Genomic DNA, 18,311 nt, shown 5'->3' with positions numbered 1-18,311 from the left:
AGAGTTAAAGTGACCAAAAGAAGTGTTTTTGGAATATAACTGACTTGCCTTAGCAAACATGTCCAATTTATTATTTTTGAAGAAGTAATGGTTAAATGTTCTTTGAAAAACATGTGAAACACTCAATTTCATAAACCAATCTCACTGGCACACATTGCCATGAAATGCAATACAACATAAGGATGGAGTTTGTGAAAAATATATCCAGGTTTATGAAAAATATTCTTAGGGTGTGCAAATAGAATTTGCTATATGCCAAGTGTAAAATGATCAAAATTTCCCCAAGGACCCAAATTATAAACATACCCCAAAGGCTCAAATTACCATTATGCTCCTATGGCATAATTGACCTAAATAGCCCTAAGGCACAAATTACTAAGATGTCCTCAAAGCCTAAATTACCAAATTGCTCTCCAGGCACAAATTATCAAAATACCCTTAAGGCATCTATCACGCCCCAAAAATATACAGTCTGACCTGTGGTAAATAAACCCAAATAATAATGACAAGCAATAATAAACATAATTAAAATGGAATTTCTCTCGTATATATATACATGTGAATCATTCGATGCATGAGGTTTTTCAAATACAATACGAAATTCGAAAGCTCTAACTATCAAATGAAATTAAGATGCCCTTAGGCTTACATTAACAAAAGAAAAGGGTGTAACCCCGTTAATACACATATGGCATTCCACCTACAAATAAAGGCCCCGTGGCCACAATCAAAAGATCTCCTCTAGCTCGTGCTCATCTTCCAAGCCACTCATGGTCGTGGTACACCACCTGTACCTAAAAAGATTTTAACGTCGTGGGGTGAACATATAGTCCAGTGGGCAAAATCTTTAATTCCAATTATAATTCTATACATATATATATATATATATATATGATCATGATGCTCCATATTATACACATATATATGTCTTTTTCCATTTTTGTCCAAAAGCACTAAACATTTCCATGACGTTTCCATTTGATCTTACAATCTCACATTCATGCCTACTCAGTAATAAGTCTACTCAATTTATATTAACCTCCAATACGTACATGATTTACAACTAATCTCAATACATGTACATAACTCACAAAAGATTCCAACACACACATATACCTATCACAACACATGCATATATTCGTGGTCTCGCCAAGCCCCACATAAACAACCCCACTTTATCGGTTGGTAGCTGGAAGGAACATGGTACCTCTATGTAGCACACCCCCACTTTACCGGTTGCTAGCCGGAAGTAACGTGGTACCTCTATATAGCACAACTCCACTTTGTCGGGTGCTAACTAGAAGGAATGTGGTATCTCTATATAGCACACCCCAACTTTACTGGTTGCTAGCCGAAAGGAACGCAGTACCTTTATATAGCACAACACATTTCACATTTTGAGTGTATCTCAAATTATTCTCATTATCACCGTTTGAGTTACATAATCTCACGACTCATAAAATCACATTGTTATCATCACATTAATTTCTATATAACTAATCATTTACAATTGAGTTTCAGTTCACCTTAGGTTGACATATTTCTACAACAATGCAATCCTCCACCGATTGCAAATGATAGTTATCTCTATCAAAATATTCCAATAAGGTAATATTAGAGCATAACTAACAACACTATATAATATTAGTCTCAACGAATTTAATAATTTGAGATACACGCAATTGCCCAAAATATGAATTGTTATCACTCTTAATCAATTGCCCAACATATGTGTCCTCCATAATCATCATTCTTCAATTAGTAATATTCACTCCTTACTTCTCAAAATGATAATAAATTTCTAATTTCTCCAAGTTATACAATTTCAAGAAAAATTAAGGTTTCCTTTGGATTATTTGAGACTTTTCAATTTTAAAGAATTCATATACTCTAAAGCTTCTAAAACTCACATTTAATAGAGAAAGTTTAAGAATTTCACAACACACCAAACCCTAGGTTCTCATATACATGCTTTGAAATCTCTAAAAAATTCCTAAAATTTATGCAATAAAATACCACATATCCATCTATAAAATCATATTAAGAAAAATTAAAGAAATCCCTACCTCAAATTGAAGAGGGAGAAGGAAAAGCCAAAAATCCGAAAGTGCCAAAACGATGATTGGTTTGGTGAAATCGAAGCTCTCAATGTGTTCTACACTTTATGCTAAAGAACCAAGGTAAGATGAAGATCCTAAGTGGGGTGGATCAAAGGTTTTGTAGAGTTTGGTATTGATTCAGAGAGAGAGAGAAAGAGAGAGAGAGAGAGATATAGAGAATTTCGTAAGAAGAGAGAAGAAAGAGAGAGGGAAGGAATACTAAAATCAGATTTTAGTCAAAGCGATCAATTGCACTTGTAAGAGCAATTGATCTCTCCAAATGAGATCAATCGACTATCGATCAGAGCGTTCTGCTGAAAACACATCCAACATAAATAATCAGAGCGATTGATCGTGTTGAAATTGATGTATTATTGATTGATTTTATTGATCAATTACAATGATTCATGATTCCTATATATAGAAGAGGGTGAGTGTGTAGTAGGTAAGGAGTAGGTGAAGTGGAGGTGGTAGTGGTGTAGTGGGTTAGGTTTAGTGGAGTAGGTGAGATGGTAGTGGTGTAGTGGGTTAGGTTTAAGGAGTAGGTGAAGTAGGTGATAGGTTTTAACAGCCCCCCGCAAACTCAAGGGGGATAGAAACTAACCAACTTGAGTTTGGAGAGAGTTACAAAACAAGAAAATACACGAATACATAAAAGAAAAGAGGATAGGAGACACTGTATGGTCGTGTCAGACCGATGGTGAAGACACTGTATGGTGGTGTCATAACGTTGTAGAGGACACTGGATGGTTGTGTCAGACCGATGGTGAAGACACTGTATGGTGGTGTCATAACGTTGTAGAGGACACTGGATGGTTGTGTCAGACCGATGTAGAAGACAGTTTATGGGGTCATGTCGGACCGTTGTAGCAGACAATGTTGTGATAGTTGTTGTGACAGTTTACGGAGTCTTGCTGGACCCTTGTAGAAACTAACCGAAATCAATGTCGGGACAGTTTACAGAGTCTTGTCGGACCCATGAAGGAGCTAACCGGAATCAATGTCGGGACAGTTTACAGAGTCTTGTCGGACCCTTGAAGGAGCTAACCGGAATCAATGTCGAAACAGTTTACAGAGTCTTGTCGGACCCTTGAAGGAGCTAACCGGAATCAATGTCGGGACAGTTTACAGAGTCTTGTCGGACCCCTAAAAAGTCGCACCCTCAAAAGGTGTGCCCAATCTTTCAAAAGGCGTGCCATCAAAAGGCGTGCCCAATCCATAAAAAGGCGTGCCATCAAAAGGCGTGCCCATGTTTTCAAAAGGCGTGCCATCAAAAGGCGTGCCCAATCCATAAAAAGGCGTGCCATCAAAAGGTGCGCCAGACACGCGGCGAGGCACGTGATCGACAAAACGCGTGTCGGCCTCTTTGTCATGGTCTTTATAAACCGAAGCGGAGGCTGAGGCTTGGAAGCAGAGACAAAAAACCTGCTAGAAAAACTCTGAAAAACTCTTCGTTTTTTCTGAGAGAGATTTCTGAGAGAGATACTCTGTAACACTCTGTTTTCTGAGAGAGATTTCTGAGAGAGATACTCTGTAACACTCTGTTGTCTCTGTTTTCTGAGAGAGATTTCTGAGAGAGATACTCTGTAACACTCTGTTTTCCAGAAAATGGCTTCGTCTTCCCGTGGTCTGCTCACTCTCTTTCCAGACCTTAACGAGTCAACAAGAGAGATAACCAAGCACCCCAGGGTTTGCTCCGTTGAACTTTCCTATGCGGTCTGTGGAGCAAAAAATGGCAGTGCAAACTGACATTGAAGCCAATCAGTATACTTTGAAGTCCTGTGTGGAGACGATGACGGCAGTCACAAACTTGTCGCACCGGCTGCAGAGTAGGACAAATGAGGTGCAGCATTTAAACGGCCAACTGGTTCTGCTCCAGCGCATGTATAAGGATGCGCGAGCAGAGATAAGTGTGCTGAAGGCGGAAAACAAGGAGCTGAAGCGGAAGGCTACCGTGATGTTCTGATTTGGAGGTCCACCATATGCTGTAGTGGAGGAGCAGGGTGGAGTGAATGTGCTCGGTGGAGTGGGAAACACGGAGGCAACACCGTCAAGGACCGCCCAGGACGGAGGCAAGAAGAAGAGACCGGCAGCAGAGTAGAGAAGAAAAATCCCGCCTGTGGATGTGGTTGTTGTGGGTTGTTTGTTTGTTTTTTTTTTTTTGGGTGTAAAATTGTGATCGGGGTTGATCCCCTGATATGAAGAAAATAAATGTGTTGTGCAAACCCGATGGTAGAAAGAACATGCAGAAAAAAAGGGTTGAGAATGTGTGGGAGCAGACGGCGTGGTGTAAAGTGGATGAAAAGAAAAAAAAGATAAATAAATAAGCAAACCCGATGGTAGAAAGAACATGCAGAAAAAAAGGGTTGAGAATGTGTGAGAGCAGACGGCGTGGTGTAAAGTGGATGAAAAGAAAAAAAAGATAAATAAATAAATAAAGATTGGTTTAAAAAATAAAAAGGAGTATGGGTGTGTGCAAAAGGTAGTGAATGATGGGATAAAATAAAATTAAAAAAAAAATGATGGGATTTCAGAGAAAGAGAATGTAGGTTGGGGTTTGTGCCCGAGAGAGATTTCTCAATTTGTTCAGCTCATCTTTCTGGATGCCCCAATCCAATTTCCCATCTGGAGATCCCCAATCCGAAAGGTTAGAAGGCATTACATTTGCAGAAGAAGCAGGCAAAGGAAGCCCAGAGAGATGGTTCACAGTGCTTCTATCGATGAAGCTCTGGCTCCGCTTTGCAAAGGCAGCTGCCCTTGAACTCAGAACTGCTGCAGCTGCTGAAGCCCCAGATGGGTCAATCCCCATTGATGACGATGCACGGGCTGGTGAGGATGAAAGGCTTGTAGGATAGGTCGAGCGGAGCTGCTGGTTCATGTTCTGGCGCATCTGCATTCCAGTTGGAGACTGCGCTTGGGATGCGGAGGCATCTAGAGAGAGTCCCTGGAATTGAGGCAAAATTGCAGGATCAATAGATCCGAAAACATCATCAAGGTTAGTAGGTTTCACACCTCCGAGCCTATTGAAATCCCCACTTCGATCAAAAGACGAAGCTGCAAAAGCTGCAGCAGTAGCCAAGTTACAATTCCAACTGGTTGGGGAGGAGAGACTTGACATCTCATCCATCAACTGTTGCTGCTGCCTGCGACGATGACTTTCAAGCCCAAGTAATTCAGCATCTAAATCCATGTCTCTAGCACTCCATGAAGACTTCAACCGGCTACCAGGAAGCTGCAGTGTGGGAGGCACGATGTGTAGAACATGAAAGATTGGTAATGAGAGAGAGTATTTGTGCAATGATGGGAAGGTATGTGTAAAAAATAAACGGAATAGGTTGAGGTCCGGCGGACGGCTAAGGTGAGGTTGCCGTCCGCCGGTGAAGCGAAAAATTATAGGTTCTAAACCTGCTCTGATACAATGTTGAAATTGATGTATTATTGATTGATTTTATTGATCAATTACAATGATTCATGATTCCTATATATAGAAGAGGGTGAGTGTGTAGTAGGTAAGGAGTAGGTGAAGTGGAGGTGGTAGTGGTGTAGTGGGTTAGGTTTAGTGGAGTAGGTTTAAGGAGTAGGTGAAGTAGGTGATAGGTTTTAACAGATCGCATTATCAGTGCTGGTCGATCTTCCCAGTGTGATTGATCCCCTTTCGATTGCAACGTTGCTTTTTACACTAGACGAAATTCAACTATGGCGATCATCGCTCCTAAGTGCAGTCAATTGCTCTGCTACCATCAACACCAAACTCTTCTGCACCAATCCACACATGTGGCCACACCTACCTAAGTCTGAGTCCTATAGAGGGGCTTCTACACTTCTATTTTTCGTCCTTACGCCCGAAACTCGAATATTAAAGAAGTTATATGCTAAATAGGAATTTACACTCACTCAATCACAATCTTCAAAAGCGCAACCTGTTGTACCAAGGATCCGAAAACGTATCGGGACATCCATATAACTGGGTTTGAGTCGGGTTTTAGACTCGGGACACTACAACATCATTTACCATTTTACGCCAGTTAACCCCAATTTAATTTCTTATATGATAAATTCAAGAATTTCACCCAACTTACTTTTAATGGACTAATTTACCCCAAGTGGTCAAAATCACCTTTTAGTCTCTAAATTCATTAAATAATCCAACAAATCTGTAGTCTCTAAATTCATTAAATAATCCAACAAATCTGTAAAAGTAACTTCGACATTAAAATAATCATGGAAATATATTTATTCAAGAAACTAATAAGCAAACTAGTTTAAAAAAAAAATAAGAAAAATAGCGAGACTCAATCAAATCAAATCATCTTTTTAACTAGGCTATTTAACCCTATGACTAATCTAACAACATTATTTTCTCCAAATTTCCAATACTTTCAAGATTTAACAAAAATTTAAAGTTACTATGTTCTTTACATCAAAAGTTTTAGAATATGGCATAGATAACACTTTTTGAGATTCAAGCAAAAGCCGCAAATTTATTTAATATTGTATTGCATGAAATTAAATGAAACATGGCAACATTATACTCTAAATTGATGAAATCAACCAACTAAGATACTTTTCAAATTTAGAATATGACAACCTAACTCCAAACTCAATAGTAATTCAAAGTGTCATAAACTAACATGTATTTCATGCATTTAAATAAAAAAATTTAAATAATGCTTTTCATAACAAACCATGTCATAAACTCATGAAATCAAATGATTAACTTGAAATAAACCCTAACATGTTGTTCTAAGAAGAAAATGAGAAAACCCCTACCTCTTGAAGCTTGAAACCAAAGAGAAAGGAAGAGAAGAGGTAGAAATGGAGTGTAGGCTTCAAGAACACCAAGACCACCCAAATTCTTCAACAAAAGTCTTCAATCCAAGCCAAAAATCAATTTTCAAGTTCACTAATCTCTCCAAAAATCAAGGTATGAAGCTCACCAACACTAAACTTAACTCTTGATCCAACAACTAAGGATCAACAAGGCTTTTAGTAAGAGAAATCTAAGAAAAGCAAGAGACAGAGAGAGAGAGAGAGAGGAGGAGGAGGAAGGAAAATGAAATGTTTTCCTTCTCTTCCAATCCCTACACAACCCCTTTCGAATGATGACCAATTAGCTTCTTGATTAATTGTTAAAATTGAGATATTATTGATTGATGTCTTACAAGATTGATTAATTACAATTCCTATACAATCTATATATAGAAGAAAATGTGGTAGTAGGTGTAGTGGAGGTGATAGTGGGTTAGGTGAAGTGGAGTGTGTGGTGAAGTGGAGGTAGGTGAAGTGGAGTGTGTAGTGGAGTAGGTGAAGGTAAAGATGGGAAATTCTAATAGCCCCCCGCAAACTCAAGGAGGAGAGAAACTAACCAACTTGAGTTTGGAGAGAGTAACAAAACAAGAAAATACATAAAAATAAAAAAGGATAGGAGACACTGTATGGTCGTGTCAGACCGTTGGTGAAGACACTGTATGGGGTGTCATAACGTTGTAGAGGACACTGTATGGTGGTACTGTATGGTCGTGTCAGACCGTTGGTGAAGACACTGTATGGGGTGTCATAACGTTGTAGAGGACACTGTATGGTGGTGTCAGACCGATGTAGAAGACAGTTTATGGGGTCATGTCGGACCGTTGTAGAAGACAGTTTATGGGGTCATGTCGGACCGTTGTAGAAGACAATGTTGTGACAGTTTACGGAGTCTTGCTGGACCCTTGTAGAAACTAACCGGAATCAATGTCGGGACAGTTTACAGAGTCTTGTCGGACCCTTGTAGAAACTAACCGGAATCTATGTCGGGACAGTTTACAGAGTCTTGTCGGACCCATAAAGGAGCTAACCGGAATCAATGTCGGGACAGTTTACAGAGTTTTGTCGGACCCATAAAGGAGCTAACCGGAATCAATGTCGGGACAGTTTACAGAGTCTTGTCGGACCCTTGAAAAAGTTGCACCCTCAAAAGGTGTGCCCAAAGTTGTCAAAAGGCGTGCCATCAAAAGGCGTGCCCAATTCATCAAAAGATGTGCCATGAAAAGGCGTGCCAGTTTGTCGGGCGGCAAGAGGCGCGCGATGCGCGTGGCTGGCCCTGGCTATTTAAAACAAGGTTGAGGCGAAGGCTGTGCATACGAGTCTGAAACCTCTGAACGCTCGGAGAGCTTGTCTCTGCAAATCTTGAAACACCCGGAAACCAACCCTTCTCTGAAACACTTAGCAACTCAAAAAACATGGCCTCTTCTTCCCGTCCAGTTACCCAGAACCTGCTCACGCTCTTTCCAGAACTGAACGAGCCCACAAGAGAAATAACTGGTGCGGTGGCCAGTGAACCGCAACCAAACACCTCTGGTTTTGCTCCATTGAACTTTCCGATGCGGTCGGTGGAGCAAAAAATGGCGATGCAAACTGATATTGAGGCTAATCAGTATACTCTGAAGTCATGCGTGGAAACCATGACGGCGGTCACAAATTTGTCGAACCGGCTGCAGAGTAGGACAAATGAGGTGCAACATTTAAACTCCCAGCTGGCTCTGCTCCAACGCATGTATAAGGATGCGCGAGCAGAGATAAGCGTGCTAAGGACAGAAAACAAGGAACTGAAGCGGAAGGCCACCGTGATGTTCCGATTTGGAGGTCCGCCATATGCTGCAGTGGAGGAGCAGGGAGTAGTGATCATGCCCAGTGGAGTGGGAAACACGGAGGCAACACCGGCAAGGGCCGCCCAGGACGGAGGCAAAAAGAAGAGACCGGCGGCAGAGTAGGTCGGTGGGTGGCCGTCTGCAGAAAAGAAAACAAAGCTGTTGTTGTTGTGATGTTTTGTGTATTTTTTTTGTTGTTGTTGTTGTTGTTTTTTGTTTTTTGTTTTTTTTTTGGTGTAAAATGTGGATCGGGATTGATCCCGATATGAATAAAATGAGTGTATTGTGCAAATCCGAATGGCGTGAAGGGACAAGACGGAGCAGAAAAATTAAACTAGAATGAATGTTTTTTTTTTTTTTTTTTTTTTTTTGGTGGGTGTAATAATAATAATAATAATAATAATAATAGAAGAGAGAGTGGGGGACATGATGATGAGGATAAAAGGAATAAAACAAAAAAGTGGTTGTGAGGTGGTTGATGTTTGTGCTCGGTGGACTAGGATAGTGGAGGTTAAGATATTATAATGGATTGGTGTGATAGGAGAGAGAGAGAGAGAGAGAGACCAAGACCAAGGGGACAAACTCAGTGGCTTTAGAAGAAAAAGAAAAAAAAGGTATGGATTGGGGCAAAAGTTGGCTGCTTCGGGGTCTGTACAGTTTGTGGTGGCCATCTGGGTCATGTTTTTAAAAGTGTTTGTGGTGGCCATCTGGGTTTGAGAAAGCATAGTGAAAAAAGCAAGCGGAAGATGGACGGTTCTATGCTGCAATATGTGCAGCTCCTGTCGTGGCACTTGGATCATGGGGTTTGTTGAAGGAGAAAAAAAAAAAAAAAAAAAAAAAAAAAAAAAAAGCAACGTGCTATCCATCTTTTATGGAGCAACTATCATCTGCTACAACCGCAGTTGAATCAATAGTGCAGCAGGATGGAAAAGTTGTGACAAGTCGTGGGCCTGGAGAGTTTGCTCGACAGAATTCGATTTCGCCGGAGAGTTTCGGAGTCAGTGGAAGACGAAACACCGGTGGATGAAGAAGCCATGGTCGAAATACAGAGAGAGAGATGGAGAGACCATGCCCGAGGGAGGGGCTAGCACAGTGGCTGAGATAGAGGAAGCTAGGGTATGTGTAGAGGTCCGGCGGGCGGCCAAGGCGAGGTTGCCGCCCGCCGGTGAAGCAGAATGACCAGGTTCTTAACCTTGCTCTGATACCATGTTATAATTGAGATATTATTGATTGATGTCTTACAAGATTGATTAATTACAATTCCTATACAATCTATATATAGAAGAAAATGTGGTAGTAGGTGTAGTGGAGGTGATAGTGGGTTAGGTGAAGTGGAGTGTGTGGTGAAGTGGAGGTAGGTGAAGTGGAGTGTGTAGTGGAGTAGGTGAAGGTAAAGATGGGAAATTCTAACATTAATTTTAAATATTAGCTTCTTGATTAATTTTAAATAAAACTTACTCCAAAGGTCCTAACTTGATCTTGATAGAAGACATGCATCTACGCCTTTCATTTTGAATTCAATATAATTATATACATATAACCAATCTTATATACATATAATCCTAGTTAGCACAACTCTTGCAAACATTTCCTCTCTTGTGCATGTGTAAGAAAGGTACCAACTTTTGTAAGAAATAGAAGTCCATAAAAGAGGTAAAGTAAGAACACGTGCGAGGAGAGAGAGTGGGCTGCTGTTGAGGCTCCTCTAGGACCCCAAAAATTATGTATTCTGCGTTGTTTAAGGGTTTTGGACTTTCTCCCAAAACTCTAGCTCAAATTTGTATAGTTTCGAACCCAGAAAATGTACGTTTTCTGGACTAGAAATTCGTGAAATTCTCAAGGTCTACTAATAACAATAAAATACAAACTAATAACATAGAAATAATAAATATGGGGTCCGTAGAGTTCATATTTTGAATCTCAAATTGGATCGAGCCCACACGCGCGCAAACAAGGCGATACGTGCATTGGGATTCCTAATTTACCATAATACCTCCTAGATTAATTGATAACACTGAATTAATATTAAAACATATAATGCCAGCCCCAATGAGTCCATCTGTCGGTCTCGTGTCAATTCGGGTCTGGATGCACACAAATTGAGGCAATCGTCGCACTGCTTCTCAACAAGTAATTAAATTATAATTTAACAAGATTGACCCTATGGTCATATTAACATCGTACACTGGGCCCAAAGGGTCTATCCCTCGAGTCTCGGGTCAGCTTGGGAATCAGTGCACACAAACTGAGACAATCAGATGCACATAATATTAACCGACGTAGGTCTAAATTGAAGTGAATAGAAAAACTCAAGGGCTTAATTACAATTAATTAAACTTAATTGGGGCTCAATTACATTAATTAAAAGTTCATATTTTCCCTAGTCATTACATCTTTTTAGTTTAAGACACTCTTTATACTTGGAACATAGGCTCACAAATTGAATCCTCTTTCTCACCATATGAAACATCCGGCTTCTTTGAATGCCGTCTCTTGGGCTAGCATAGAGACCTCTTCATCATTAATGTTAAAAAAAATTTCTAATTGAGAAGGCTCTCTAGTCTACTCCATTACAAAATATATAAGATCTCACTCTGGTTGTTCGACAAAAAATGAGTGGGCTTTCTGGCTTTCTCTGATACCTGTTAGAATAGTTCTTTTAGTTATTTTTGTTCTCTTGTTAATATTTACTTAAGTTGAGGGTACGATGGTCATATTGCTACTTTAGGTTTTTTATATATATTTGAGTGATATAAAGTTGAGTGAATTAATTGGTTTCAATATATACAAAAGTTCTCTCTTCTTCTTCTTCCTTCTAACTTTCAACCCTAATTTCTCCATTTTACATTTTCACTTGGTATCAGAGCAATCTCTTCTTCATTAGAAAGGGTTCTACAGATTCTAAAGATTGATCTAAGGTGACCGAGACGTGCTGATGTCATCAACCGTACGATGACGTCAGCATGACGTAAGCAGTGTACGGACGGGTCCTTCACCCCTAGACTCGAAATTGCCTCCTGAGATTTATTTTGATTTTTGTGGAATTTGTGAAAATGTAAAATGGAGAAATTAGGGTTGAAAGTTAGGAGGAAGAAGAAAAAGAGAGAACTTTTGTATATATTGAAACCAATTAATTCACTCAACTTTACATCACTCAAATATATATAAAAAACCTAAAGTAGCAATATGACCATCGTACCATTAACTTAAGTAAATATTAACAAGAGAACAAAAATAACTAAAAGAACTATTCTAACACTCCCCCTCAAGTTGGAGCATAGAGATCGAACATGCCCAGCTTGGCAGACAAATGAAGAAATGAAGGCCGAGCCAAAGGTTTGGTGTGAATATCACCCAATTGATCCTCAGAACGAACATAAGGAGTCACCAGTTGCTTGCGGAGTAAGAGATCACGAAGAAAATGGCAATCAACTTCGATATGTTTGGTGCGTTCATGAAACACAGGGTTATTGGCAATGAAGATAACAGCCTGATTGTCACAAAACATGCGCATAGGAGTGGAAACAGAAAAGCCAAAATCTTGGAGAAGAGACTGAACCCAGAGCATCTCAGAAGCAGTATGAGCCATGGCGCGATATTCAGCCTCGGCACTAGAACGAGCAACGACGGTCTGTTTCTTGCTACGCCAAGTGACAATATTACCACCAACAAAAGTACAATAGCCTGAGGTGGAACGGCGGTCAGTCGTATTACCAGCCCAATCAGCATCACTGAAGCCAGTGACAGACAAGGAGGAAGATGGGCGATAGAGCAACCCCCGACCTGGAGCACGCTTTAAGTATTGCAAGATGCGACATACAACCACAAAATGGGGTTGGCGGGGAGCATGCATAAACTGACCGACCACACCCACAGCACAGGTAATATCTGGACGAGTGACAGTGAGATATATTAACTTGCCAACCAACCGACGATAACGACCAATATCAGGAAAGAAGTCGTCAGTGTCACCAGCAAGCTTGACACTAGAATCCATGGGAGTATCACTGGGGCGAGTGCCTAAGAGACCAGTCTCAGTAAGAAGATCAAGAACATACTTCCGTTGAGAAAGAAACAAGCCCTGAGAAGAACGGCCAATTTCAATCCCAAGAAAATACCGAAGATGGCCCAAGTCTTTGGTGTGAAATTGTTGTCCCAAATACTGCTTCAAATTAGCAATACCATTGGAGTCACTCCCTGAAATGATGATGTCATCCACATAGACAATAAGAACAATACTCCCAGTAGACGAGTGGCGAACAAAAATAGAGTGATCAAAAGTGGAACGGTGAAAGCCATAGGCAAGCACAACAGCACTGAAGCGATCATACCAGGCACGAGGGGACTGCTTAAGACCATACAAGGCCTTCCTCAATCGACAAACAAGATGCTCTTAGCCGGGAACAACATAGCCAGGGGGCTGATCCATATAGACCTCCTCGTGGAGATCACCATGGAGAAAAGCATTCTTGATATCCAGTTGATATAAAGGCCAAGACTGATTAACGGCAACAGAGAGAAGAATCTGAACAGAGTTAAGACGGGCCACAGGAGAAAAGGTCTCCAAGTAATTAACACCATAGGTTTAGGTGTAGCCTTTAGCTACCAGGCGAGCCTTAAGTCGCTCAACAGTTCCATCAGGAAGATACTTAACAGTATAAATCCAATGACAACCCACAATAGATTTGCCAGATGGCAGAGGGGTAAGGTCCCAGGTCCGATTTTGATGAAGAGCATGCATTTCCTCATCCATGGCAAACTTCCAACTAGAGATGGACATAGCCTCAAGATAGGTGCGAGGAATGGAAATACTAGACAAGCTACAAGCAAAAGAGTGAAGACCAGGAGAAAGGCGATCATAAGAAACGAAATGAGCAATAGGATGTTGAGTGCAAGTGCGTTTACCTTTGCGGAGGGCAATAGGAAGGTCATCAGATGGTAAAGCAGCAGGTGGAACAGAGGCCTCAGACGAAGGAGATGAACTGGTCGGGCCATAAGACACAATGCGACGAGCTTGAGACCGTTGATAAACCTGCAAAGGAGGGGTAGAAGTGAGAGGAGAGGGAGAGGATGGAGGAGTGGATGTGGAAGGAGCATAAGAGGGAAGAGTAGGAGTGAGAGAGGCGGGCTCCCCTTCATGAGAAGAGAGAAGATCAGTAGATAACTGTTGCCCAGAGGAAGAAAAAAATGAGTAGACTCAAAAAACGTTACATCAGCACTGACAAAGTAGCAACGAGACTCAAGATGATAACACCGGTACCCTTTTTGAGTGCGAGAATAACCTAAGAACACACACTTGCGTGCACGAGGAGATAACTTATCCAACCCAGGGTCAAGAACATGGACAAAGGCCACACACCCAAAAATGCGAGGAGGCAAGGGAAAAGGAGATGTGGTGGATATAACAGAGAATAGGGAGATGTGTGTACAACACTAGAGGGCATGCGATTGATAAGCAAACAAGCAGTGAGAACAGCATCGCCCTAAAACTGTTTGGGGACATGCATATTAAACATCAGGGTGCGAGCAACATCTAGCAAATGGCGGTGTTTCCGTTCTGCAACACCATTTTGTGGGAATGTATGAGGACAACTAGTTTGATGAATAATACCATGAGCATCACAAAAGGTAGTTATAATAGATTGCACATATCTTATTCTAAGGCATTATCAGATCGAAATATCTTAATACGTTTGCCAAATTCAGTAAAGATTTCATTATAAAACTTAGAGATGATGGAAGGCAAATTAGATCTTTGTTTCATTAAAAACAACCAAGTCATCCGAGAGTAATCATCCACAAAAATAACAAAATAAAAGAACCCATTAACAGTGGGAGTTCTAGAAGGACCCCAAATATCTGTATGGACAAGAGCAAAAGACCTGAACACGACTAACACTACGACGAGGAAAAGAACTACGATGATGCTTCCCAAATTGACAGGCTTCACACTCAATCTGAGAAACATGACTCAAACCCGGAACAGCTAACTTGAGCTTGGCCAAGGAGGGATGACCCAAGCGAAAATGCCACTGAAGAGGAGATACACTAGCACTCAACACAGCAGATGGAGGAGGAGACGTCTCAGCGTCCAAAAAGTATAAGCCATCCTTCTCATGCCCCGAACCAATCATCCTCTTGGTCTGGAGGTCCTGCAAAACACATGAAGTAGGAGAAAAGGTTATCAAACAATGGAGAGCTTGAGTCAATTAGCCATCCTTCTCATGCCCCGAACCAATCATCCTCTTGGTCTGGAGGTCCTGCAAAACACATGAAGTAGGAGAAAAGGTTATCAAACAATGGAGAGCTTGAGTCAATTGGCTAACAGAAAGCAAATTAAATGGAAATTTAGGAACATAAAGACCAGAAGGTAAGGACATGGATGGAGTGGGATGAAGAGGACCTTGACCACAGACAGGCCGAGAAGATCCATCAGCAAGTATAGTGGTATGATCAACAGGTCTAAGAGTATCAAAAAGAGAGGAATTACCAGAGACATGAGAACTAGCACCAGAGTCTAGGAGCCAAGGCTGAGAGGACTTAGCCACACATGCAATATTACCTGAACTAGCCATGGTAGCAGTAGAGGAAGAAGGTAGACTAGGCCGGAGAGACTGGACAAGGGCAGTAAGCTCACTAATTTGAGTAGTGAGTGTCTCATGCGAAGTACCCGGAGAAGCATCCGAGCCAATGGACAACAAGGAAAACTGTGAGGAGGGGACATCCATAACCTGATGGACATGATTAGGTCTGCCATACTTTTGCCAACACCAAGGTTCAGTATGACCTTGGGAACCACAATGAGTACACTTGCGATCGCCACGTATACGAGAACCAGGTCCACTACTACTTCCACCACGGAAACCACCACGTGAGCCACCACTACGAGAACCACCTCCACGAGAGCCCCGTGAACCAGAAGAAGAGCTCCGGGAACCAGAAGAACTATGAAAACCCCCGCGAGTAGACCCATGATCACCACTACTAGAAACCAATGCAGAAGATGATAAAGAAGAGGACCCAGCAGTGGATTGTGCTTGTCCCAATGAAGAGCGTAACAGCCTAGAATAGGCATTGGCAGCTGAAGGTAGAGTGTCACTGGCAAGAATCTGATCTTTGAACCCTCGCAACTCAGGATCTAAGCCAGAAAGTAAAGAAGCCATCATAAACTCCTCCCAATGTTGTTTCTGGGTGGTCACATCAGTAGTGAAAGGTCGATGCTGCAGTAACTGATCCCACAAAGTCTTGAGACTACTAAAATAATCAGGGAGAGACCGGCCAGATTGACGCATAGCAAAAATCTGTTCATATAACTCGTAGACCCGAGAGACATTACTTTGATTTGAAAAAGACTCAGCAAGGGAGTCCCAAATGGCCTTAGAGGTATCACAAAATTCCACGGTAGTAGCAACCTGTGGTTCCAGACTATGCTAAATCCAACCCATCACATAAGAATCCTCACAACACCAATCATCATAATCCTTATCATCAGTAGGAGGAGGGAGCTCACTAATATAGCGGGACTTCGTCTTACCTCATAAGAAAATCTTGACAGCATGGGCCCAAGCCAAATAATTAGTACCATTCAATTTCTTTGTAGTGATAGATTTAGGCATGCCATCATCTTTACCCATAGTTATAGCCTTAGCCTCAATCTCAACCATAATGATCAACCAGACTTGCAAATAGCCAATACCCACACCCACAATCACCAATATAAACACAGAACTAGCTCAACAACCAAGTTTGGACCCAAATGAGACCAACACATCAACTCAACAGTAGCAATCAATAAAGAGAGGACAAATATCCCCTGCTAGAAGGGTTAACCCTTATAGAGGAGCCTTCAATAGGTAGAACCGAAGAACACAAGGTGACTGGACCAGAAACAGCCAAAAATCGAACAGAATATCAACCCAACAGGAGTAAAACGACAAATTAAGATCAAGGACCCTTGGAGGGGTAATTGAAACTGCATAATGGATGAGGTAAATAGCCTAAAGGGGAGGGAGGTGAATAGGCTTCAATGGTAATTATACCATTCAATTGAAATTTCTATGATAATTGTTAGGAAAGATAGTAAACAGTAAATCAAAGCATCCACATGAATGCACAAAAGATTAATAGAAAAACCCTCCAAAATAGAAAAACCAAAGACACCTTTCCGGTTAAGATAATACACTATTCAAAAGATTAATACAAGACCGAAGTTAAGTGACTTATAACTAGTACCTCAGATGCACGCACTTACCACATTTGAACTCTTGTAGTCCACGAAAACTCATTTCCTCCCAAACACAACGAATCTTATAGCCACAACGCACATGACTTTGAAACCCTTTTTCTTGAATGTGAACTCATCTACCATGGATTTTGCAAAATTCGATCCTTGTTGCAACGTCTCTAACCAATGGCAATCAATGGTGCACTCCGATGATTTTCTCTTTCAACTCTTGTTGCCTTTGGAGTATAACTAAGACACCTCAATTTTGTTACAAATGGTGATGAGGTGAATTGGAAGAATTTCGGCATAGCTCCTCTCTAAAAGATGAACGCTTCGAAGAATATAGAGAGGTTGGAAAAACCTTGGTTGGAGAGGTAAATGTGGAGTATCCTTATCATGTGTTTCTCTCACCGAGTTTCTAGAGAACCTCCATTTCTTTTCTCTCTGTCTCTCTCTCTCTCTATATATATAGAATGTCCATCTCACAAATCTCCAAGACAAGGCCATTTGGACTTCATAGATTCTACAATAAAAGCTTTATTCATGACTCCATAGATTTTACTCCATGATTCATGACTCCATATGCCACGTTCCATGATGGCTTTACCCCATCCTTCCATCCACGTGTAGGGAAACATTCATTAGATTTTCTCTACTCCTAGTGAAAGACAAATTAAAGTTGTGTCATAAATCCATCTTTACCTCATGTTCCTGTGAAATCCACCTTTGTTTTTTCACCGTACGGCTTTGTCTTCATAGGCACGCGTGGAGACATTTTTATAGAGAATATCAATATCTTAGCTTCAAAAGATGTCATAAATATGATAAATAGCTCTATCGCTTGGCACTACAACAACAGTACAAGTAAACATTTCTATGGTACCTGAATAGTGTCATCGCTCAAGCGACTATCTAATGTAATTTGAGCAATGTATGTGGGCTCACGTTTTTATTGAGTTGAAGTCCACAACTTGAGCAATTGATCCACCTTTTGAGCGATTGCTCTTTATCCTAGGCTAAGGTGTTGCTCTTCTAGTAGGAGAGACACTTTCCTGTTTGTGCCCCATCTCGCTTTGTTAAGTCTTCCAGGCACATTTACAACTCACTCATGCATCTACAAAAGTACAATTGAACAACCAATGCTCATTTCAAACAGAAATTGAGTCATTAACAAAAAGTTTTGTCCCCTGAAATTGTTATCTCCATTTTCTATGATAAAACTTGACTCAACCAAATACCAATACATATTTACGTAGACTAAGTGTTCTCAAATACAAATGAAAGGGAAACAATACATGACAGTGTACCATGTTTGTTCTTCGAAATGAATCCTGCATAATAAGTTAGAAACTCAACACA

General features: G+C 40.9%; 1 protein-coding gene and 1 pseudogene across 2 annotated transcripts in view; one reads left to right on the top strand and one right to left on the bottom strand.

Moving 5' to 3' along the window:
• LOC145789350 (ABC transporter C family member 1-like) overlaps positions 1-18,311 on the top strand; it is a 132,600-nt pseudogene that overhangs the window by 60,614 nt on the left and 53,675 nt on the right. The gene's annotated exons all lie outside the window — the stretch shown is intronic.
• LOC145796540 (zinc finger CCCH domain-containing protein 33-like) lies at positions 526-6,376 on the bottom strand. Its single transcript, XM_082881766.1, has one exon. The coding sequence runs from the start codon at positions 5,287-5,289 to the stop codon at positions 4,630-4,632; it is 660 nt and encodes a 219-aa protein (XP_082737892.1). The 5' UTR covers positions 5,290-6,376; the 3' UTR covers positions 526-4,629.

This window comes from Camellia sinensis, chromosome 1 (assembly GCF_055761805.1).
Source record: "Camellia sinensis isolate YWXY chromosome 1, ASM5576180v1, whole genome shotgun sequence".
NCBI lineage: Eukaryota > Viridiplantae > Streptophyta > Magnoliopsida > Ericales > Theaceae > Camellia > Camellia sinensis.
This window is presented reverse-complemented; position numbering and strand designations above follow the sequence as displayed.

Excerpts from the sequence above, each read along its gene's own strand:
- LOC145796540 (XM_082881766.1), bottom strand. The coding sequence starts at position 5,289 with ATGGATTTAGATGCTGAATTACTTGGGCTTGAAAGTCATCGTCGCAGG.